Source organism: Macaca mulatta, chromosome 4 (genome assembly GCF_049350105.2).
Source record: "Macaca mulatta isolate MMU2019108-1 chromosome 4, T2T-MMU8v2.0, whole genome shotgun sequence".
In the NCBI taxonomy this organism is placed as follows: domain Eukaryota; kingdom Metazoa; phylum Chordata; class Mammalia; order Primates; family Cercopithecidae; genus Macaca; species Macaca mulatta.
The window spans coordinates 110101673-110127027 of record NC_133409.1 but is presented as its reverse complement, the minus strand read 5'-3'; the positions used below and the strand labels follow the sequence as shown (position 1 = coordinate 110127027).

Sequence of the window (25355 nt, the reverse complement as noted above, 5' to 3'; positions counted from 1 at the left end):
AAAGAGAATGAAATTACATACTTTGTATGGCTAGACTTTCATAAGTTGAGTATTCCTGTTGCTATTAGAAAAGTATGTTGAATATTTGAGGAACTTGAGGTATAGAAGGGTTGTGTGGCACAGCTTAAGTTATTGGGGAAGTCAGACTGTAGCCTGGGACCGACTTAATAGCTTCAGCTTTCTTCAGCATTTCCTTCCTGTCTCTTTCTCCCCCCTTCCTCATCAGTTTGCTTCCCTGTTCTTACTCTTACCTCTTTTTCCTGTACCTCCCCCTAAAGGAAGGGGCAACCGAACAAGAGAAGGAAAAATAATAAGTTATTATGGAGAAGTATTATTTATTGATGAAGCAGCACTTTTAAGAAGGCAAAAATGGAAAGCCACAAATCTCTTGCGGCCCAGCTTCGGAAATTTAGTGTTACTTCTTCCATATTGTATTGGCCAAAAGAACACAGAGCTGGCCCTGATTGAAGGAGAGAGGGAGTAGATTCCACCCTTCAGTGGGAAGAATGGCAAATTATTTGCAGCTATCTTAATCTATACAGCCATCTTTTGTCTCCCATACCTACCTGGTATTTTTTCCCCATTCTTTCAACAGTCATAGTATTTTTCAGCAGTCATATAGTATTTTAAATGACAATTCTTAAGAAACCGAAAATCCAACTTTTGGACAGTTTGGGAAGCTAAAGAAAGACAAAATAAAATTGGCAACTTAATTAGTAATTTATTTCAAAGATATAAATAGCAACAGAAACAGTCATTAGTTTAGTGTTTTGTTTTGTTTTGTTTTTTGAGACGGAGTCTTGGCTTCGTTGCCCAGGCTGTAGTGTGGTGGCACCATCTCAGCTCACTGCAACCTCCGCCTTCCTTCCAGATTCAAGCAATTCTCCTTCCTTAGCCTCCCTGGTAGCTGGGATTACAGGCACGTACAACCATGCCTGACTAATTTTTCTATTTTTTGTAGAACTGGGGTTTCTCCACGTTGTCCAGGCTGGTCTCAAACTCCTGACCTCAAGTGATCCATCCACTTCAGCCTCCCAAAGTGCTGGGATTAGAAGTGTGAGCCACTGCACCTGGCCTTAGTTTAATTTTTAGTTGATTGGGAATGGATTCAGGAATTTCTGAAACTAGGCAAGCATAAGTATGCACAAAAGAGGAAGAATGTTAGAAATTTTTCTTTCCTTTTGTTTTTTCTTTCACTTAGTGATGCCTGGGTCATACTATCATTTTCATCACTTAAGCTCTTAGAAATGGTCATACTATTCACGATATTAAAAATAAAACAGTATCTTGATACAAAGTGCCAGTTAATCCACTAAGTCACAGACTGTTAATGCTCACAGTTACAGTACACTTAAATTGCATACCTAAGTCATATTACTTAGAATGATGCAACAATGGATAATCCATTATTGTGAACTGCAAATGATGGTTGCCATCATCAGGTAATAAAACAATGGCTAAAATTAAAGTGATAGATAATCTGTGCCATATCCGTTTGACACTAAAAATAGGGTTGCTTTTGGCCCCTAATTTTTTGGTCTACCTTTGGGTTTTGTGCTTCCCAGAATCTTCTGCATCCATTGGGAAAACTTAGGACCTATCATCTTCAGAGTATATGGGGCTTTCAGTGCTAAAATTGGGATAGTACCAGGCACACTGGGATGTTTGAACACTCTGCCTTGTCCTAGTTTAACAACAGCTAATTTGAAGCCATCTGAAACTAGCCTGGAGTAGTATGACAACAGCCATGTTCTGATCTTGCCTTTGGAGGTTGTTTTTGTTTGTTTTGTTTGGGGGTGGGGTGAGAGAGGACTTGCTATTTCAAACACATTTTATACTTTTTGAAGATGTGTTTTCTCCCCCTCCCAAATTCACTGCATTACAGTCTTTGAAACAGAATGGGAGAAAAAAATAACAAAGTGCTGGCATCCAAAAGATGGTAAATTCACTTTTCATTTTTGATAAAGAGTGGACAATGAGGAACTAGAAATTCTCCTAGGCTTGGAGAATTTAAACTGTTTAGTAACCTTGTTGTTTCGTATATTCAAAAATCTACAAACTTTGTACCCTCATAACCTCCTACTTATGAATCTAGCACTAAATTCTGGAGACAAGATAAAGGTACTACTTCTTAACTACCATGACCCCTGCTGACTCTACTTCTGTGGAAACCAATAACTTCTTTTTCTTCATAACCCCAGTGGTCACTATTTGAATGAAGTGGGATTCCAAACATTTTGGCATTTGATCTTCTGCTTTCAGCCCAGGTTGGTTTTCATTTTTTAACCACAGGAGATATCAAAGAATGATTTAGTAAATCATAATAGCAAATAAATCTGAGGCTGTTTATCTGCTTCTCCTTCACAAGTTTGGATATCAGCTCCTCAGTCTCCTTTGCTTTCACTATTTACAGACTTCACTTGTTTCTTGAGTCTCTGTTAATGTAAGCTTTTTATGAAACTGTCCATCTTCTTGAATTATGTGTTTGCACTTTGAGAGTTAGAGTGTTCCTCAAATGTCATTGGTCTGTCTTACAGAATCCTGAGTTCCCTGACACTTTGATGATCCTCTCACTTAGAGCATAAGGAACATTTGGAACTACTTATCTCATGCAGTCATTTCTCAGTTTAGTTTCTGGCTTCTAAGTTTGTGTGCTTCAGCCTGAGATACGTGTATTTTTAAGAGATTGTGTATTCTGTGTAAAGGTAGCACCAACTGCACCACTTTGGAATAGGTATCATTGCTAGACTTCTTCATTCCATAGAAAGCTAAGGAGTTTCTGGCAACACCTGTAGCACTAAACTGCTGCCTCACTAATGAACTGAACTGACTATGCTAGCATCCTGCTGAAAGGTACATAGAAATAGATAGCCTAGTGAAGCTGGGGTCCTAAGGGAAAGAATATTTTAGTTTTGGTAGCTCACAGAGGGGTCTAATTTAATATGACATCCAGAAATATAATATTTTAAGACTTTATCTTGAAGGTAGTAGTGATCTATTGGTTTGTCTTCTGTACCAAAAGATACAGGTTTTGAAGATCAGGGACTTGAGAAAGGCTTGACTAGGTGATTTTTCTTCTTCATGTAGCATCTGCAGGGATGATTTGGTGGTGGTTTGTGTGATTTGGTTGGGAAGTTCTATGTCTGCAGTCTAAAGACCTCTTTAGATGGCCTCTGCAGCAGGGTACTCAGACTTGTAACATGGTGACTCAAGGCTTTGAAAAATCTTGATAGTTCTTGAGAACGACTTGGGCTGTAGCCTACAAAACCACATAAAATTGCTTTCCTAACTTTCACATTTAATTCTCTCTGTATTTTCTTTTGCTGCATTTATATTTCTCAGTTACATTTTTCTTACGAGTTTTTCTCATATTCATAATTGTGGTGCACTTATGGCTCACTGCAGTCTCAAACTCCTGGGCTCAAGGGATCCTCCTGCCTCAGCCACCTGAGTAGCTGGGACTACAGGCATGTGCCACCACAGCCAGCTGATTTTTTTATTTTTGTAGAGACAGAATGTTACTATGCTGCTCAAGCTGGTCTCGACTTCTGGCCTCAAGCAATCCTCTTGCCTTAGCCACCCAAAACGCTAGGATTATAGGTGTAAGCTGTCTGATAACCCTATGAGACTATCAGAAATTAAAACATCACTACAGTGGGAGATGATGCATAGAAACGGGAAAACTTAAAAACGGCTACTGAAACCACTTTGGAGATCAATTTGGCAATACCTATTGAACTTGAAATTGCACATCCCTGAGGATGTAGCAATTTCATTCCATTGCTAAAGGATATCCTAGGTCAGGTATCAGAAAACTATGCCCCAGGCCGGGCTTGGTGGCTCACGTCTGTAATCCTAGCACTTTGGGAGGCCAAAGTGGGCAGATCACTTGAGGCCAGGAGTTCAAAACCAGCCTGGGCAACATGGTGAGAACCCCCTCACTACTAAAAATACAAAGATCAGCTGGGCATCATGGCACATGCCTGTAATCCCAGCTACTTGGGAGACCGAGGCACGAGAGTCACTTGAACCCAGGATGTAGAGGTTGCAGTGAGCCAAGATTGTGCCCTGCACTCCAGTCTGGGTGACAGAGCGAGATTCTATCTTAAAAAAAAAAAAAAGGGGCCGGGCGCGGTGGCTCAAGCCTGTAATCCCAGCACTTTGGGAGGCCGAGGCGGGCGGATCACAAGGTCAGGAGATCGAGACCACAGTGAAACCCCGTCTCTACTAAAAATACAAAAAAAAATTAGCCGGGCGCGGTGGCGGGCGCCTGTAGTCCCAGCTACTCGGGAGGCTGAGGCAGGAGAATGGTGGGAACCCGGGAGGCGGAGCTTGCAGTGAGCCGAGATCGCGCCACTGCACTCCAGCCTGGGCAACAGCATGAGACTCCGTCTCAAAAAAAAAAAAAAAAAAGGAAAAGAAAACTATGACCCAGCCAAATTTGGCTAGCGTTCTGTTTTTAAGAGGCTCATGAGCTCAGAATGGCTTTTATATTTTTAATGACTGGAGGGAAAAAGTCAAAAGAAGAATGTTTTATGACACATGAAAATTACATGAAATTCAAATGTCACTGCCCTTAAATAAAGTTTTATTGCAACATAGCAATACCTGCTTGCATTATCCCGGCCTTGTCATTGAAATGGCAAGGTTGAGTAACTGACAGAGACTGTGTGTACTACACAGTGTAAGATATTTACTGTCTGGCCCTTTACAGAAAAGACTGGTGACCTCTGCCCTGGAGAAACACACATGCACAAGGAAACAAACTTAAAAAAAAAAGTTCTTAATAGCAATATGAGACATACTAAAATGTTCATAGTAGCAACGTACGTAACAGTAAAAAGGTGAATGTAAACTAAATTTCCACAAATGGAGGATATATACATAAGCGATTATATTTATACTGTGGAACACTAAATGATAATGAAAATGAAAACACTAGAGTTTTTTTTTTTTAATGTAGAAGTGCTGTTTTTTATTTATTTATTTATTATTATTATACTTTAAGTTCTAGGGTACATGTACATAACGTGCAGGTTTGTTACATATGTATACTTGTGCCATGTTGGTGTGTTGCACCCATCAACTCGTCAGCACCCATCAACTCGTCATTTACATCAGGTATAACTCCCAATGCAATCCCTCCCCCCTTCCCCCTCCCCATGATAGGCCCCGGTGTGTGATGTTCCCCTTCCTGAGTCCAAGGGATCTCATTGTTCAGTTCCCACCTATGAGTGAGAACATGCGGTGTTTGGTTTTCTGTTCTTGTGATAGTTTGCTAAGAATGATGGTTTCCAGCTGCATCCATGTCCCTACAAAGGACACAAACTCATCCTTTTTTATGGCTGCATAGTATTCCATGGTGTATATGTGCCACATTTTCTTAATCCAATCTGTCACTGATGGACATTTGGGTTGGTTCCAAGTCTTTGCTATTGTGAATAGTGCCGCAATAAACATACGTGTGCATGTGTCTTTATAGCAGCATAATTTATAATCCTTTGGGTATATACCCAGTAATGGGATGGCTGGGTCATATGGTACATGTAGTTCTAGATCCTTGAGGAATCGCCATACTGTTTTCCATAATGGTTGAACTAGTTTACAATCCCACCAACAGTGTAAAAGTGTTCCTATTTCTCCACATCCTCTCCAGCACCTGTTGTTTCCTGACTTTTTAATGATCGCCATTCTAACTGGTGTGAGATGGTATCTCATTGTGGTTTTGATTTGCATTTCTCTGATGGCCAGTGATGATGAGCATTTTTTCATGTGTCTGTTGGCTGTATGAATGTCTTCTTTTGAGAACTGTCTGTTCATATCCTTTGCCCACTTTTTGATGGGGTTGTTTGTTTTTTTCTTGTAAATTTGTTTGAGTTCTTTGTAGGTTCTGGATATTAGCCCTTTGTCAGATGAGTAGATTGCAAAAATTTTCTCCCATTCTGTAAGTTGCCTGTTCACTCTGATGGTAGTTTATTTTGCTGTGCAGCAGCTCTTCAGTTTAATGAGATCCCATTTGTCAATTTTGGCTTTTGCTGCCATTGCTTTTGGTGTTTTAGACATGAAGTCTTTGCCCATGCCTATGTCCTGAATGGTACTACCTAGGTTTTCCTCTAGGATTTTTATGGTATTAGGTCTAACATTTAAGTCTCTAATCCATCTTGAATTAATTTTCGTATAAGGAGTAAGGAAAGGATCCAGTTTCAGCTTTCTACTTATGGCTAGCCAATTTTCCCAGCACCATTTATTAAATAGGGAATCCTTTCCCCATTTCTTGTTTCTCTCAGATTTGTCAAAGATCAGATGGCTGTAGATGTGTGGTATTATTTCTGAGGACTCTGTTCTGTTCCATTGGTCTATATCTCTGTTTTGGTACCAGTACCATGCTGTTTTGGTGACTGTAGCCTTGTAGTATAGTTTGAAGTCAGGTAGCGTGATGCCTCCAGCTTTGTTCTTTTGACTTAGGATTGTCTTGGAGATGCGGGCTCTTTTTTGGTTCCATATGAATTTTAAAGCAGTTTTTTCCAATTCTGTGAAGAAACTCATTGGTAGCTTGATGGGGATGGCATTGAATCTATAAATTACCTTGGGCAGTATGGCCATTTTCACGATATTGATTCTTCCTATCCATGAGCATGGTATGTTCTTCCATTTGTTTGTGTCCTCTTTTATTTCACTGAGCAGTGGTTTGTAGTTCTCCTTGAAGAGGTCCTCTACATCCCTTGTAAGTTGGATTCCTAGGTATTTTATTCTCTTTGAAGCAATTGTGAATGGAAGTTCATTCATGATTTGGCTCTGTGTTTGTCTGTTACTGGTGTATAAGAATGCTTGTGATTTTTGCACATTAATTTTGTATCCTGAGACTTTGCTGAAGTTGCTTATCAGCTTAAGGAGATTTTGGGCTGAGACAATGGGGTTTTCTAAATATACAATCATGTCATCTGCAAACAGGGACAATTTGACTCCCTCTTTTCCTAATTGAATACCCTTTATTTCTTTCTGCTGAAAATGAAAACACTAGAGTTTTTTTTTTTTTAAACCCTTTGAAAGTAAATTTCAGACATGCTGCTCATTTAACCCTAATTACTTTATTGTGTAACTTACCCGTGCTTTTGTTTAGGAAATATACATTCTCTTAAATTACTACAGTGTAGTTATAAAACTCAGAAAATTAACATTGATACACTACTATAATCTACAAACATTTTTCCACTTTCATTAGTTGACCTAAAAATGTTCCTTAATAGCAAAAGAGAAAAAATTCTGGGTTCAGGATCTGATACAGAATGATGTTTGCATTGATTTGTCATGTCCCTTTTGTCTTCTTTAATATGGAAATAGCTTTTCAGACTTTGTCTTTCTTGACCTTGACATTGTTTAAGAAAACAGGATGGTTATTTTGTAGTTTAATCCCAATTTGTGTTTATCTGATGTTTCCTTATGATTCAAGTCAGGTTATGCATTTTTTTAAAATATAAGGAATGCCATAAAAATGATTTTTTGTTTTTCTCAGTGTGTCATATCGAGAGGACCATGATGTCAATTTGTCTTGTTGGGAAAATTGATCAATTGATCACTTAGTTAAGGTGGTGTTCGCCAGATTTTTCTCCTGAAAGTTACTATCTTTTTTTTTTTTTTTTCGAGATGGAGTCTGGCTCTGTCGCCCAGGCTGGAGTGCAATGGTGCAATCTTGGCTCACTGCAACCTCTGCCTCCCGGGTTCAAGCCATTCTCCTGTCTCAGCCTCCCGAGTAGCTGGGATTACAGGTGTGCGCCACCACGCCAGGCTAATTTTTCGTATTTTTAGTAGAGATGGGGTATAACCATATTGGCCAGGCTGGTCTCGGACTCCTGACCTTGGATCCGCCTGCCTTGGCTCCCAAAGTGCTGGGATTACAGGTGCAAGCCACTGCACCCAGCCACTATCTTTCTCTTTGAAATTAATAAATATTGTGTGGGGAGATATTTTGAAACCTTGTAAATAACTTGTTTCTTACCAGATTTCACCCACCGGTTCAGCATCCATTGATGATTCATGCCTGAATCCCCCAGTTATTAATATAATGGTTCCCTAGTGATTTTTCTCCCTTTACTGCACCAACATTAGAAAAGAAAACAAAACTATGACCCAGCCAAATTTGGCCTTCACTATGTACTTCAATAGACTTGTTGATAGTTTATTGCTGGGGAAGAGTTAGATGTTGGCTGAAGGTTTGGGGAGTTATTCCTATTTCAGATTACGGAAGTGCCTTCCTATTCCTGATTTGCAAGTTTTTTGTTGTTGTTGTTGTTGTTTTGAGACAGAGTCTCACACACTTTGTTACCCAGGCTAGAAGTCAGTGGTGGCCTGATCTCAGCTCAATGCAACTTCCACCTCCCGGGTTCAAGCAATTCTTCTGCCTCAGCCTCCCAATTAGCTGGGATTACAAGCATGCACCACCACACCCATTTCATTTTTGTATTTTTAGTAGAAACAGGGTTTCACCATGTTGGCCAAGCTGGTCTTGAACTCCTGATCTCAAGTGATTCACGCACCTTGGCCTCCCAAAGTGCTGGGATTATCTCGCCTATCCTGCCAAGAGGATTTTTTTGTTTTGTTTCATTTTTTTTGAGACAGAGTCTTGCTGTGTCGCCCAGGCTGAAGTGCAGTGGCGCGATCTCAGCTCAGTCAACCTCTGCCTTCTGGGTTCAAGCGATTTTCCTGCCTCAGCCTCCCGAGTAGCTGGGATTACAGGCGCCACCTGGCTAATTTTTGTATTTTTAGTAGAGACGGGGTTTTGCAACATTGGCCAGGCTAGTCTCAAACTCCTGACCTCAAGTGATCCACCCACCTCAGCCTCCCAAAGTGCTGGGATCACAGGCGTGAGCCACCATGCCCTGCCTGCTAAGAGTTTTTGTTTGTTGTGAGTGGATATTGTAAATTACATTCATGATTTTCAAACATTTACTTTTGCTTTTTAGAATAAACCCTACCTAATTGTAATGTGTTATATATCACTGAGTTTGATTTGCTAATGTTTTATTTAAAGTTTATATCTGTCTTTATGTGAGATTCCTCAGTAATTTTCCTTCCTTGAAATCATTACTTCTACAGAGGTTCTAATCTAATATCAATTAGGGTATGTTTGAGTTTGCTAGAATTGTGTGTAAACAACCAGGCGCAGTGGCACACACCTGTAATCCCAATGCTTTGGGAGGCCGAGGCGGGTGAATCACAAGGTCAGGAGTTCGAGGCCAGCCTGACCAACGTGGTGAAACCCCGTCTGTACTAAAAAGACAAAATTAGCTGGGCGTGGTAGCGTGCGCCTGTAATCGCAGCTACTCAGGAGGCTGAGGCAGGAGAATTGCTTGAACCCAGGAGGCAGAGGTTGCAGTGAGCTGAGATTGCACCAATGCACTCCAGCCTGGGCAACAAGAGTCAAACTCCATCTCAAAAAAAAAAAACAAAAAAAACTCTGTGTAAAGAACCCTAGTTCCTTTAGTGCGTAAATATTATAACATCTCTTTTGACTTTTGAAACATAGGTTCATTTTACATTGTGTTTTTAAATTTTTATTTATGTATTTTTGAGACTGTCCCGTTGTGTCACCCAGGCTGGATTGCAGTGGTGTGATCATGGCTCACTGCGGCCTCAACCTCCCAGGCTCAATTGATCTTCCGTCCAATCCTCCTATCCCAGTCTCCTCAGTAGCTGGTACTACAGGCAAGCACCGCTATGCCAGGCTAGTTTTTTTGTATTTTTTTGTAGAGACAGGATTTTGTCATGTTGCCCAGGCTGGTCTCAAATTCCTGGGCTAAAATGATCTGCCCGCTTCAGCCTCGCAAAATGCTGAGAGTACAGGCATGAGCCACTGCACCCAGCCTTTGGTGTTTTAAAACCTTTTATTTTGGAATACATTTAATAGAAGTTTCAAAGATGGTTTAGATAATTTCTTTCCTTTTTTTTTTTTTTTTTTTTTTTGAGATGGACCTTCACTCTTGTTGCCCAGGCTGGAATGCAATGGTGTGATCTTGGCTCACTACAACCTCCATCTCCTGGGGTCAAGCGATTCTCTTGCCTCAGTCTCCTGAGTAGCTGGGGTTACAGGCATGCACCGCCACGCCCGGCTAATTTTGTATTTTTAATAGAGATGGGATTTCTCCATGTTGGTCAGGCTGGTCTAAACTCCCGACCTCAGGTGATCCGCCCGCCTCGCCTGCACCTCCACCTCCCAAAGTGCTGGGATTACAGACGTGAGCCACTGCGCCTGGCCAGTTTAGAGAATTTCTATGTAACTTTTACTCAGCCTCCACTAATGTTGCCACCAAATATAGCCAGTGTATGTTTATCATAACTATGAAATTTAACATTTGTATGATAGTATTATTACTATTACCTGAACTACAAACTTTATTTTGTATTTCACCAGTAATTCCATTAACGCCTTTTTCGTATTCAAGAGTCCAATCCAAGACTTCAGATTTGATTTGTCTTGTCTCCTTAGTATACTGTGTTCTTTCACAGTTTCTTAATCTTTCCTTGTTTTTCATAACCTTGGCAGTTGTAGAAAGTACTGTATACAGGTATTTTATACAATGTCCCTCAGGTTGGGTTTGTCTGATGTTTTCTTATGATTAAACTGGGATTATGAGTTTCAGGGAAAAGATCACAGTGCTGAAGTGCTATTTTCATCATACTGTATTAAAGCGTACATGCCATGAATAAGACATATCACTATGAATGTTAAGTATGATCACTTGGCTGAGGTAGTCTCCATTGTCAGTTTGTTTTCCCCCCCTTTTATGTCTGTGTTTTTGAAGTAAGTTACCAAGGTGAGCCCGTACTCAAGGAAAATTCATTTTTACCTTTGGAGAAGGGAGTATATGCTTATATTATTTGGAATTCTTCTATAAGGAACATGTGTCCCTTCTTTCCATTTATTTATCTATTCAATCATCTGTTTTTATCAGTATGGATTTTGGAATGTTTATTTTATTTAGGAGTTATAACCCAATGCCAATGTTACTTATTTTTGCTAAAATTGTTCCAACTTTGGCCATTGGGAATTCTTTCAAGTTGGCTTCCATAACCTTTTGATACTCCCCCATCTTTAAAAAAAAAATGACTGTCTTGCATTCTGACCCTGTAAGTTACACCAGGTTCATGTTGGCATTTTTTTCTGCCTCTGGCCTAGAATCAGTCATTTCTTCTAGGAGCCCTGGCTCCTTTTATTAGAGAGAATGGTATATAGAAACCAAGATCTAGTTGTAAGTGTGTTTGTTGCTACTGGGGTGTCTCTGCTTCTAGACCCTCTAAGAAAGCAGCCCTAACTCTCTATACTAACCCATGTTACAACATACCTGTCCATCTGTATATATATTAAATAAATGTGAGTTCATGCTGGTATGTCCGACTGTAACCTAGTACCACAGGGTTCATTCTATCTTTCCTCTCTTGTTTATTTGTAACTTCTTTATCTGACAGGGAGAAACCTTGTTTCTATTATCTACTATTTATTATGTTTTCTTTTTTTGGGGGGCGGGGGGACAGAGTCTCGCTCTGTCACCCAGGCTGGAGTGCAGTGACGCATGGTCTCTGCTCACTGCAAGCTCCGCCTCCCGGGTTCACGCCATTCTTCTGCCTCGGCTTCCCAAGTAGCTGGGACTACAGGCGCCCGCCACCACGCCCAGCTAATGTTTTGTATTTTTTTTTAGTAGAGACGGGGTTTCACCATGTTAGCCAGGATGGTTTCGATCTTCTGACCTCGTGATCTGCCTGCCTCGGCCTCCCAAAGTGCTGGGATTACAGGCGTGAGCCACCGCACCCGGCCTATTATGTTTTCAATCCCAGTATACATGTTAAGAAGTTTAATGTATACTGGTAGTTTGCTCATTAAGACTTATTTCCTCCTCTTCGTGATATTTCTGAAACCTTTTTTCGGGCTTGCATTGAAGTTTTATATTTTTTAGAGAAGATTTGTGTTTGCTTGTGTTAGTCACTTTCAGGCTGTTCCCCCCCCACCCCCTTTTAAAAGCAGTTTTTTATTGTGGTATAATATACATAACATAAAAGTTACTGTTTAACAATTTTTAAGTGTACATTTATACAGTTCCTTGGTATTAAGTACATTTATAATGTTGTGCAGCCACCACCAATATTTATTTTTGGATCTTTTAAATCATTATAAACAAGAACTGTGTACCTATTAAACAGTAATTCTCCATTTCTCTACTTCCTTTAGCCTCTGGTAACCTTCATTCTACTTTCTGTCTCTATGAATTTGCCTATTCTGGGTACCTCATATATGTGGAATCATATAATATTTGTCCTTTTGCATCTGGCTTATTTCACTTAGTAACTGTTTTTAGGGTTCTTCCATCTTGTATCCTGTATCCAGTTTGTATCCCCTTAAGGGTGAATAACATTCCATCGTGTCTGTGTGTGTGTGTGTACATATGTACACACATACTATATTTTATTATTAATCTGTTGATAGAAATTTGTGTTGTTTCCGCCATTTAGCTTACTGTGAATAATGCTACTGTGAACATTGGCATACAAGTGTCTGTTTGAATACATGCTTTTGTTATTTTAGATGTCTACCTAGAAGTGAAATTGCTAGCTCATATGGTAATTCTATGTTTAACTTTTTGAGGAACTGCCAAATTCTTTTCTACAGTGCCTGAACTGTTTTTCATTCCCACTAGCAATGCACAAGAGTTCCAATTTCTCCCACATCCTAGCCAGTACTTGTTACTTTCCATTTTTAAAAGTAAATAATAGCAACCAGGCAGGGTGGCTCACACCTGTATTCCCAGCACTTTGAGTGGCTGAGGCAGGGAGGATGGATTGAGGCCAGGAGTTCGAGACCAACCTGGGCAAAATGGCAAGACCTCACCACTACAAGAAAAGTAAAAATTGCCTGAGCATGGTGGCATGTGTCTGTGATCCCAGCTACTCCATAGGCTGAGGCAGGAAGATCACTTGGGCTCAAGAGGTCAAGGCTGCAGTGAGCTATGATGGCGCCACTGCACTCCAGCTTGGGCTACCTTACCTCAAAAAAAAAAAAAAAAAAAAGGAAAAAAAGCTGTCCTAATGGGTGAGAAGTAGTATCTCATTATGGGTTTGATTTGCATTTTCTAATGGTTAGTGATGCTGAGCATCTTTTCATGGGAGGGTATTTTAATTATGGGTTTTTCATGGCCTTGTACGTTGTGAAAATTCTGACTACATACCCTAGTTAATTGTGGTCTCTTATGGTTAGGGATTTCCTAACTGTCTTGGTTTATTCGTGCTGCTTTATTGAAGTTCATAGACTGAGAGGCTTTTAAACCTCACATTTCTCAGAATTCTGGAAGCTGGGAAGTTAGATCAAGAAGTCCAGATTCAGTATCTGGTAAGGTCCCACTTTTTCACAAATGGTACCTTCTGGCTGTCTCGTCAAGGAATGGAAGGGGCAGACAGTCTCCCTTGGGCCTCTTTGATAAGGGCACCAATCCCATTCATGAGAGCTGTGCTCTCGTGATCTACTCAGCTCCCACAGGCCCCACCTCTTAATACCATCCATATCTTGGGGTTAGGATTTCACCATATAAATTTGGGAACATTCAGACCGTAGCACTGACCATGGGGTGAATATACTTTATTTGTCTTTAGTTCAAGTAAAAAAGCCAGAACCAAGCGTAAGACATCAGAATTATCCCCAGTTCGTCTTCAGTGAGTTTTTTGTTTTGTTTTGTTTTTCCCTAGTTCACCCAGAGTGTTGCCCTTCAGCTTGTCTGGTTTTCAGTCTGACTTCTCATTTTGCTGGGGCCTTGAGGTTAACCTAATAAAGCCTGGGTTCTAGGACATCGGGTTTTTAGTCATACAGTACCGAGAAAGAAATGCCATCTTTGGAATTTCATTTAGCCCTCCGGGTTCCCACTTTCTAGTTGTTAATCGCTTCAAGAGGTTTCAGCCATGCACTTATAAAATTTTTTAAAATTCATAATGAGCACATTTAGTGTTCTGATCTAGAGTTTTTCAAGTTGTCAAGTTTTAACTACATTGCCAAAGCAGGAAACCTTGTTTTGTTCTTCTTCTGTTAAAAGGCAGGTATCAGTGAGTTTAAGGGAGAGTCTAGCAGTCTGCATACAGTTCTCGTGAAGAATGCAAGCAAACTATTTATAGGTACTTATTTCTAGAATCAGTGATCAAAGATGAGATTTAGGGCTGATTTTCATATTAATACATATTCATGTGCCCTCCATTTTTATTATAGCTTTCTAATCTGAGCTTCTTTGTGTAGCAAACACATGTATGGATGACTATGAATTAGTAAAAACAGATTTTAATGCTTTTTTCTCTTTGGAGGAAATCAGATGTTTACAAAAAATAGACAAAGACAAGCCAATTAAAACAAAATCTAGAATAATCAAAGAGCTTGGGAAATGCTCACATTTGTTTTATATTGAATAGCTCTATTAATGAATACTTATTGCAGTTTGTTTTTATTTCAGCTTTGGCTAGATCAGAGTCTAAGAGAGATGGAGGTTTTAAAAATAATTGGAGCTTTGATCATGAAGAAGAAAGTGAAGGAGATACAGATAAAGAGTAAGGATTTTTTTTTCCCTCAGATGTTTTATAAGAATAAAACTTCTCATTAGAAAAACAATTTCTATTCCATAGAAATATTTTTAGGAATATGGTATTCTTAAGAAAACATTTAACTCTTTCACAGTCGCTTTAAGGAAAGAAAAAGCAGTTCTTTATTGATAAATTATTTTACTGTTATTTTCTCCATCTTTTGAAATGTATAAATATATGCTTGTAATACATGTAACCTTATAATTAAAAATTGACTGTACAATGGAAGGCTTCAAAATAAGGAAATTGTTTTTTGTTTTTTAAAAAGGCATTCTGTTCAGGCAGCAGTTTGAAAAGCCACCATTTATCATGAGTAAGTGAACCCAGATTAAGACCCTTGCATTTTGTATGAAAGTTTAAATACTGTAGTATCTTTCTTCCCCAGTTGTGACCACACCCCTACCACATCCATCTTAGGTCAGATTCTCACCAGAGAAAGCAGAACCATTATAAATGATAAACACAGGTGTTTACCCAGACAGAAGTTAAGCAAAGTGTTCATTACACTTTGTTAATCTACTTGGAATGACTGTTGTGTAAAAATTTTAAATGATAGTTTTAATAGAACTTTTTGTATGTTGTGAGATTTGTTTTTAAAATTCAACATTCAGTTTTTTGGCCGGGCGCAGTGGCTCATGCCTGTAATCCTAACACTTTGGAAGGCCAAGGCAGGTGCATCATTTGAGGTCAGGAGTTCAAGATCAGCCTGGCCAACATGGTGAGACCTCATCTCTACTAAAAATACAAAAAATTAGCTGGGTGTGGTGGCGCACACCTGTAATCCCAGCTACTCAGGAGGCTGAGGCGGGAGAATCACTTGAACCCGGGAGGTAGAGTTTGCAGTGAACCCAGATCATGCCATTGCACTCCAGCCTGGGCGACAGAGTAAGACTCTGTCTCAAAAAAACAAAAACAAACAAGAAAACATTGTTTTTAGGTTTTTGATTTATTGATCTTGTTTTCTGCTGGCCAAAATAAACAACAAATTCAGAGATACACAAATATACACATGAAGTTCTACCAAAACTATAAATATGTTAGAGAAATTTTTATACAAGAAGTCATTCAGAATATATTGGCTAAATATTGTAGGTGCTTCACTTCTGTCTGAGCAACAGCTCCGTTCATCATTACCACTTTATGTGCCTTCACCGATGAGATGTTGATTTGAAGTTTTATTTGAAGGAGAACTTTGAACTGGTAAGTCTCTCATTTAAAATCAGTATTTTATGGTTTTCTTTCTTTCATTTCTTTTATACTTTTTCTGATTACTTTAAAATATTAAACAATTATTGTTATATTCAGTATGCATATAGTTTTGAAAAATTAAGAGTTAAATCTGAAATTAAGCTGCATAGAAAATATAACACCTCTTAAACATGTTTGTAAAATGTTTATGAGATAACTTTTATCATTAAAAAAATTTGGGATGTATATAAATGTTGTAATAAAATATTTTACATTTTTGTGTAAATATCTAGGACTTTACAATAAATACCTTAGCTGAGTTGTCTTCGAAAAGGTTGTATTTGATTTTCTTTGGTGGCAGATTTACTATAGTTACACATTTTTTAAAAGCTGTCTTTAAGGTGCTACCTGTTCTGTACATTTCATTTATGAATTGTACTTTTTGGTTCATCATGAGTCTCAGGGATATCAGCTTTTTGAACATGTATCTATTAACAGGTTCATGTTATCTATTAACATGATAACATGATAATTTAATCTTTTAGAATTTCAGGCCAGTGATTTCTCAGTGAAGAGTTGATATTTCCAAGAGTGGTGGAAGTATACTATTTTACCATGGTAATAACACTGGAATTACTTCCTTTTCATTAGCTAAGACTTTCTTTCCTTTCAGTTCATTTCTTCTCCATTATTTTGTTTCTCTTGTCTTTCTATCCTTAATTTTCAATCTAAGACAGAAAGGAAAAATAAGTGAGAATAAACAAAATCCGTAGCTAAATAAACAGAATTATGTGTTCATCTATTGTAGGGTTCAGCAAACTATGATCCATGGGCTAATCTTGCGTGCTATCTAATTAGTAATTTTTGTGGGAACATAGCTACATGTATTGTTTATGGCTATTTTCATACAACATATGAGTAGCTACTACAGAGACCCTATGACCTGCAAAGCCTGTGGTCTGGCCCTTTACAGAAAAAGTTTGCTGATTCCCTGAATTAGGTGAACATAGAGGATAAAACCTCAGAATGTAATATAAGGATTATAATTGCTACTTAAGGTTTTTTTCCCCTTATTTTCTGTGTAGTGGGACAAATCTGCTCAGTGTGGATGAAGATGAGGATTCTGAAACCTCAAAAGGAAAAAAGGCAAGTGTTGCTTGAAATATTGTTTTACGTTATATACAAAAAAAATTGTTACCTCAAAAGAAGACCTAATATTTTAAATTTATAAACCCCAGTTACCCACTTTCTCCATCCCAGAGGCAAATGGTGTTCCCAATTTGTTATTTATCACTTTGGGAATGTTTTATGCATTATAAAGAAGAGAAATATTTCTACCTCCCATGTTACACAATTGGTAAGATACTGTGCATGATCTTCCTTTAACTTAATATATCTTGGAGACCATCTGTAAGAGTTCATAAAAACACCTCATTCTTTTCAGTGAGTGCATAGTATTCCATTGTGTTATATACCATTAACCAGTTGCACCTATTGATGAATATTTAGTGTTGTCAACTTTTTAATTCTTTTCTAAAATAATGTGTAAATTAGCCTTCTATATGGGTTATTTTGCAGACATACAAGCGTATCTGTAGAATGAATTCCTAAAAGTTGCACTGCTTTATCAGGACAGGTCCATTTCTAATTTTGGCGTACCAGATTTACACTTGTTCCATCAATATCTGAACGTTATCTGTTTCCCCACACATCTGTCATAATGTCATCAACCTTTGATCTTTGCCAGTGAAAACTGGTATCTCAGTGTAGTTTTAATTTCCATTTTATTTTTTGTGCGGTTGAATATCATTTCATATGTATAGTCTAATTCTTTTCTAAAATAATTGTCAGTTAATATCCTTTGCCTGTTTCTCTATCTGGTCTTTAGAATATTATTCATAGGAATTCTTTTTATATTTAGTCTAAGACACATTTTTTTTTTTTTCCACATTTTGACATCTTTGAAATCTGGATGCATCTTATAAGATAGTGTGACACGCTTTAATTATTTTTAAAAACTTTTTGGCCAGGCGTAGTGGCGCACGCCTATAATCCTAGCACTTTGAGAAATTGAGGTGGGAGAATTGCTTTAGGTCAGGAGTTTGAGACTACCTGGGCAACATAGTGAGACTCCATCTCTAAAAAATAAAAATTTTTGCACAGTATATACGATAGTGGTATATTATGTAATAGTTTTATGGGTTTGATGAAATAAGGTATTTTGGAGAAATTGGCCCTTTGCTGTGATACTAGTTGTTAATATATATACGTGTGTGTGTACTGTTTTTTTTTTTTTTTGAGACAGAGTCTGGCTCTGTTGCCCAAGATAGAGTGCAGTGGTGCAGTCTCAGCTTACTGCAACCTCCGTCTCCTGGGTTCAGACAATTCTCATGCCTCAGCCACACGGGTAGCTGGGATTACAGGCATACGCCACCATGCCTGGCTAATTTTTGTATTTTTAGTAGAGAACGGGTTTCACCATGTTGGCTAGACTGGTCATGAACTCCTGGCCTCAAGTGATTGTCCTGTCTCTGCCTCCGAAAGTGTTGGGATTACAGACCTTAGCCACCGCACCTGGCCATTACTAAAATTTTAACTCAGGTTTTTCACTGGTCTTTTGTCCTTGCTTATGATGACTATTGCCATGGGGAAAATATATTTCTTTATGTCATCAGATGTATCATTTTTTCTTTTAAAGGCTTTTGGGTCTACTGTCTTTGTTCTTAATAATGTTAATTTAATAACTTATTTGGGGCTGGGCACGGTGGCTCATGCAAGTAATCCCAACACTTTGGGAGACCAAAGCAGGCAGATCACTTGAGGTCAGTAGTTCGAGACTAGCCTGGCCAACATGTTGAAACCTCGTCTCTACTAAAAATAGAAAAAATTAGCCAGGTGTGGTAGTGGGCACCTGTAGTCCCAGCTGCTTGGGAGGCTGAGGAAGGAGAATTGCTTGAGCTCAGGAGGCGGAGGTTGCAGTGAGCTGAGATTGCGCCACTGCGCTCCAGCCTGGGTGACAGAGCGGGACTCAGTCTCCAAACAAAAAATAAAACAAAAAAACCCACTTTGATATGCTTTGTCTTATTAGATCTGTAAAATAGTTTCACAACAGTAATACCAACATAATTACCAATAAAATGATTTTCAAATTATTTTGTTTCCTAGTTTTTGATGACACATATAACAGGTATATGTGTCCCACTAGGAATGTGTATTTAAATTAGTATATTTTTAAGTAATTTGGAATTGTTTATTTCTGTTTGGTATTCTACCAACTGAATAGAGAGTTAGGTTTGTTGTTGTTGTTGTTTTTAATTTTGTTTTTTGTAGTGAGGAATTGCATTTTATTTTCATTTTAATTTTTATTGTATAAATTTTTTGTATGGTTTCAGCATCACATCTCAAAAGAAGTAATTTTCAGAGAAATCTAATTTTATCTTGATTCCCTTTATTCTGTTTTCCCTATAAGTGACTTGTTTTAAAAATTAGGTGGCTTAGCTTTTTTTTTAATATATATGTAAGCATATACTACTTTTCTTGGAAAAACTATCCATACTGTTTGCTGACACCTTGATTTTCTTACTTAACAGTATGTTATAGAGATCACTCTACAGCAAAGTATTTACAGATCTTTGTCATCCTTTTTATTATATAGTACTCCATTGGATGGATATACTGTAGATATTTAATTTGTACCTACTGATGAATAGAGATTTTCCCCCCAGTCTTTTGCTATTACATATAAGACTTTACTAAAACCTTGTGCATATATATTTTTTTCATATCTGTGTAGTATATTTGTGGGATTCCTAGAATTGAAGTTGCTATTTCAGAGGTGAAATTCACATGTGATTTTGCTAGATACTGCCAAATTCCCTATCTATAAGTGTTAACATTAGCCATTCCCACTAGCAGTGTATGACTCTATTTCCCTATAATCTTGCAAAATATGTAGTCACACTTGAATTTTTGCTGATCTGAACATAGCACCTTCTTCACATATTTCCTGTATTTACACTGTAAGAATTTGAAGAACTTTTACATTTCCTTTTTTCCCCTGTCTTTCTGTTTTTTTTTTCCCCTCTTCAACAGCTCTATTTTGTCATAATTTGAGGAAATTTATTTTGTTTATTTATCTATTGATACTGAGTCTCACTCTCTTGCCCAGGTTGGAGTGCGGTGGTGTAGTATCGGCTCACTGTAACTTCTGCCTCCCGGGTTCAAGCAATTCAAGCAATTCTCCTGCCTCAGCCTCCTGAGTAGTTGGGATTACAGGCGGACACCACCAAACCAGCTAATTTTTATATTTTAGTAGAAGTGGGGTTTCACCATGTTGGTCAGGCTGGTCTTGAACTCCTGACCTCAAATGATCTGCCCACCTTGGCCTCCCAAAGTGCTGGGATTACAGGCGTGAACCACTGTGCCTGGCCTGAGGAAATTACTGAATTTGATGTTTTTCTGTTAATAGTATTAAGTTTTTCTTTATGAAGTTTTTCATACTGAAAAACTCTTAAGGTTTTTCCCACTGCAGGTTTTCCTAGCTTTTATTTTAACATCTGGATTTCCTGAAGTGCTGCTTTTTAGGTGTTCTTTACATAGACAAGAAAAAAATAGAAAAAAAGGAGTGAACTGGGTAGATGAAAATAAGATGTGGGTGGGCACGGTGTCTTTTGCCTGTAATCCCAGCACCTTGGTAGGATGAAGCAGGATGATCGTTTGAAGCCAGGAGTTTGAGATCAGCCTGGGCAACAAAATGAGACTCTACCAGAAATAAAAAATAAAAGATGTTTTCTATCACTAACTTATATAGGGCATTGGTCTTAATGTACATATATAGAGCTTTCAGATTTTTTTTTTTTGAGATGGAGGCTTGCTCTTTCGCCCAGGCCAGAGGGCAGTGGTATGATCTCAGCTCATTGCAACCTCTACCTCCTGGATTAAAGGAATTCTCCTGCCTCTGTCTCCAGAGTGACTGGAGACACCACCACGCCACCACGCCTGGCTAATTTTTTATATTTTTAGTAGAGACCATGTTGGTCAGACTGGTCTCGAACTCCTGACCTCATGATCCGCCCACCTCGGCCTCCCAAATTTCTGGGATTACAGGTGTGAACCACTGTGCCTGGCCTGCTTTCAGATTTCTTATGATTTTTTTGTAAAAGTATATGCTTTATTACATATTTTTAAAATGTAAATATTTATGTTTTAAGGTAAAACCTACAGGACACATTGATTTATGTAGTGAACTCTAAAGATCATTTTGATATGATAGTATCATCTATTTTAAATATACATGGACCATCTCTTCTTTAACAGTTAGAAATTTTATATTGTGCCTTTTCCCTCTTAAATTCATATTTCTTCTGTTCAGTTTTCCCACAGAATCTTAATATGATATACTTTTATGTAATTGAAAATCTTTTTATTATCCTATCGCACTTTAATAGAGATATTCTTCACTGAAGATAAACTTTACTGAAGCTTAACATTAAGTAAAACTCCTGCTACTAAAGTTTGTTTTTTTAAAAACTGAGTTATCATTATAATGATTAATGAACACTTGATCTAAAAAGTATTACTATAGATATTTATAATTATTAAATTTATTATGCAAAATAGTATTGGAAATTTATCTTTTAACATGGATGAGGCTGATGGTTTCCCTTTTTATTCATTTAGTTCATCTGTTCATGAATCCGTATTACCTGAATGAAACTTTCTGAATAATTTTACTCTTTCTTAAAAATGGACACGTAACAGTTGTACATATTTATGGAGGGAAATTTATTTTTAAACTTTTTTGTTAGACACAAGTGCTGAGAAATCCTGGTTACATTCTAAGTAGATAAATATGGAAATAGTCTTGCTATAGTATTATCGTACAATTCTTTTTTTATTTGAGACAGAATCTCTTGTCTCCCAGGCTGGAGTGCAGTGGGGCAATCTCAGCTCACTGCAGCCTCTTCCTCCTAGGCTTAAGTGATCCTCCCGCCTCAGCCTCCCAAGTAGCTGGGACTACAGGCGCCTGCCACCACATCTAATTTTTGTATTTTTAGTAGTTTTAGTGGTTTTGCCGTGTTGGCCAGGCTGGTCTCAAGCTCCTGACCTCAAGTGATCCACCCACCTTGGCCTCCCAAAGTGCTGGAATTACAGACATGAGCCATCGTGCCTAGCCACAGTTCTTTCCTTTTGAGTTAAATGCCAAAAATTACATAGTGACCAAACATTTAAAAATTAAACATAATTTGTAATCCAGTCATTAGGTCCTGGCCTTCCAGATTTTGGAGAAATACACTAAAAAAGCTTTACCAAGGTTTGAATAGCTAGTATACTTGTTATTTTTAGGTTTCTTTTTTTGTTTTGTTTTGTTTTAACCAAATACTCTCAGAAATAATTGGAAAAACTGAAATCTTGTTATTTTCTGTATGCTTTTGCCAATACAGTACTTTTTTTTTTTTTTTGAGACAAAGTCTCCTGTCCCCCAGGTAGGAGTGCAGTGGCGCGATCTTGGCTCACTGCAACCTTCCCCTTCCCAGATTCAAGCAATTCTCCTGCCTTAGCCCCCTGAGTAGCTGGGACTATAGGCATGTGCCACCATGTCCGGTTAGTTTTTGTATTTTTAGTAGAGACAAGGTTTCACTATGTTGGGCAGGCTGGTCTCGAACTCCAGACCTCAGGTGATCCGCCCACCTTGGCCTCCCAAAGTGCTGGGATTACAGGTGTGAGCCACCATGGCCAGCCAGATTGAGGATTTAAAGTTGATTACCATGACTACCATGCTTGATAATCCTTCAGAAAGTCTTTATGTGTCCCAGGGATATATACATATATCTACCTGGATTTTGAATAGCTTACAGGTAATGTATAGATCTGTCAAACTAAAGGAAGAAACTGAGGCAAAATTAATGTAGTTAATAAGTTAATATAGTAAAAATTAATATATATATATATATATATATTTTTTTTTTTTTTTTTTTTTGAGACGGAGTCTTGCTCTGTAGCCCGGGCTGGAGTGCAGTGGCCGGATCTCAGCTCACTGCAAGCTCCGCCTCCCGGATTTGCGCCATTCTCCTGCCTCAGCCTCCTGAGTAGCTGGGACTACAGGCGCCCGCCACCTCGCCCGGCTAGTTTTTTGTATTTTTAGTAGAGACGGGGTTTCATAATATTATAGTGAGTTTATTTGAGTCACATTTGAGGACTGCAACCTGGGAGCATAGATTTAAGTTGTCCCACATGTATGCTTCGATCAGCAGCAGTTACGAGTGAGTTTTTTAATGAAAAAAAGTAGAGACTATTCCTAAGTTGTTTACCAAGAATTTACATTAAAGTAGCTAACAATAGATACTGATTGCCCATACTTTGTTCTTTGTATCACAAATTCCTGGAACATGAAAATAATGAGTGAGGACTACAATGTGCAACTTGTGATAACTTTTTTTTATGAGATGGAGTCTTTTGTCGCCCAGGCTGGAGTGCAGTGTCATGATGTCAGCTCACTGCAATCTCCGCCTCCTGGGTTCAAGCCATTCTCCTTCCTCAGCCTCCCAAGTAGCTGGGATTACAGGCATGCATCACCATGCCTGGCAAATCTTTATATTTTTAGTAGAGATGGGATTTTGCCATGTTGGTCAGGGTGGTCTCGAACTCCTGACCTCAGGTGATCCACCAGCCTTGACCTCCCAAAGTGCTGGGATTACAGGCGTGAGCCACTGTACCTGGCCAACATTTTAGGTAATTTATCTGCTAGTCAGGAAACTACAGGCAAGAAAAAGCACATAACACCTTTAAATAGTTGCCTTTGGGCATGAGTCGGGGACTATGACTGAAATTCCTTACGTCTCTCTGGGCCTCACAGAGCTCAGACTGCTCTGAGCTGTTTTTCTTTCCTCAGGTCCATATGGATCATTGGTTTAAACTATTATAGACTGGTTTCTCCGTTTGAAAATGAGTGTAGAATTAGGAGAAATCCTTTATTTTAGTTCACAGTGTCTTCATATCTTTCCCCTTCTCTTTCACAGAATCTTCTCTTTGCCTTTGGGCGTCTGCAGTTTCACTGTGCTTCTTTTAAGGGATTTATATCTTTTGTTAGTTAAGAAAACATTTTAGTCATTATTTCTGTGGATTTTACCTTTCTACATTATTATTTCTAGACCTTCTAATAGACATAAAACCATCATTAAAAAAAAAAAAAATAAGAAGAATCCTGTAACCTGTATTTTATGTTTAAAAGCAAAAAAGGGGAAAAAAAAAAGGCTAATGGAATGAAGTATATCTCTGTACCATATTCTGAGTAATTTCCTTAGCTCCATCTTCCGATTTACTTTTATCTTTAGCTCTATCTAAGCTGCTAGGTAATCCATACATTGAATTTTTTTTGTACTTTTTAAAAATTTCAGTGACATCATTTATAGAACTGCTGTTGGTTCTCTTTCAAAGTTGTATTTCCTATAGTGTGTCTAATTTTTTACTGTTTCAATTCTTTTTTTTTTTTTTTTCAGAATTTGAGTGCTTTTAACATACGTATGTCTCTAACGTAATGGTTTCATTTAGGTTCTCTTATTATCTGATATTCTTCAGAGCTAAACTTCCTGAATATCAATACTTGTACTTAAATTATATGATGTGTGATAATTTTGGGTGGAAGATAACATTGATAATTTTTTGCATATTTAGTATTCTCAATGAAGTATTCATTGATGCAGCAAATACATATTGAGCACAGTGTTGGAGCAAAACAGATTTTTTTGTTCTTGTGGAACTTAAATTCTAGTAACTTGCTATGCTTATTAGTTACTTAATGATTAATGTTATAAACAGGGGTTGTCATGTTAAAGCTCTAGCCTGAAATCTATTGTCTGTTAGCTACAATGGTTTTTACATTTTTAAATGCTTGGAAGAAGGAATCAAATGAATTCTATTTCATGACATGTGAACATAATATAAAACTCAAATCTGTGTCCATAAGTAAAGTTTTCTTGGAAAACGGCCATGCCTATTTATAAATTGTTTGTGGCCACTTTTGTGCTGCAACAACAGATTTGAGTATTTGGACAGAGTTGAGTAGATACAAAGACTATATGATCAAGAAAGCCTAAAATACTTTTAGCCCTTTGCAGAAAAAGTTTGCTGATCCCTGTATCAGTGTTTATTTTGTATAAATGTATTTCATAGATTGATATCCAGAGTCCCCCTTGAAGACTCCCAGTGAATGACTGAAACCCCAGAGAATACTGAATCATATATCCTAGGATGAAGCATTGGTGAAACCATTCCATAAACAAAGTGACTGTCACCCACACTTTAATTGTGTTGCCAGAACACAGGCAGATATTTTTTGTTTTTGTTTTTGGGAGCGTGTGGGTTTAAACACTCTGGACAGTAATACCTGGTTTTAACTATGCCCCCACAGCATTGCTACATAGTACCAGAGTTAAGCTGTCCTTTCATGTTTTATGCCCTGGTGTATTTATGAATTAGTATGTACTTCCCTTGCCTGAGTGTTATTCATAATCTCTGAAAAGCTTAACAGTGATACCATAGAAGAACTTTGGAGACAATCTTAG

The 25355-nt window shown here is 38.1% G+C and overlaps 1 protein-coding gene across 33 annotated transcripts in view; it reads left to right on the top strand.

The window, feature by feature from the left end:
* SENP6 (SUMO specific peptidase 6) overlaps positions 1-25355 on the top strand; it is a 113279-nt gene that overhangs the window by 7130 nt on the left and 80794 nt on the right. For 11 of the 33 annotated variants that reach the window (XM_028847402.2, XM_077999729.1, XM_028847401.2 and 8 more), the window contains exons 2-3: positions 14478-14571; positions 16878-16938. In XM_028847402.2, coding sequence (XP_028703235.1) covers positions 14478-14571; positions 16878-16938 — 155 coding nt within the window. Of the gene's footprint in view, positions 1-14477; positions 14572-14872; positions 14918-15696; positions 15805-16877; positions 16939-25355 lie in introns of all 33 variants that reach the window. The other 22 variants (XM_028847409.2, XM_077999740.1, XM_028847408.2 and 19 more) reach the window with 3 other exon arrangements.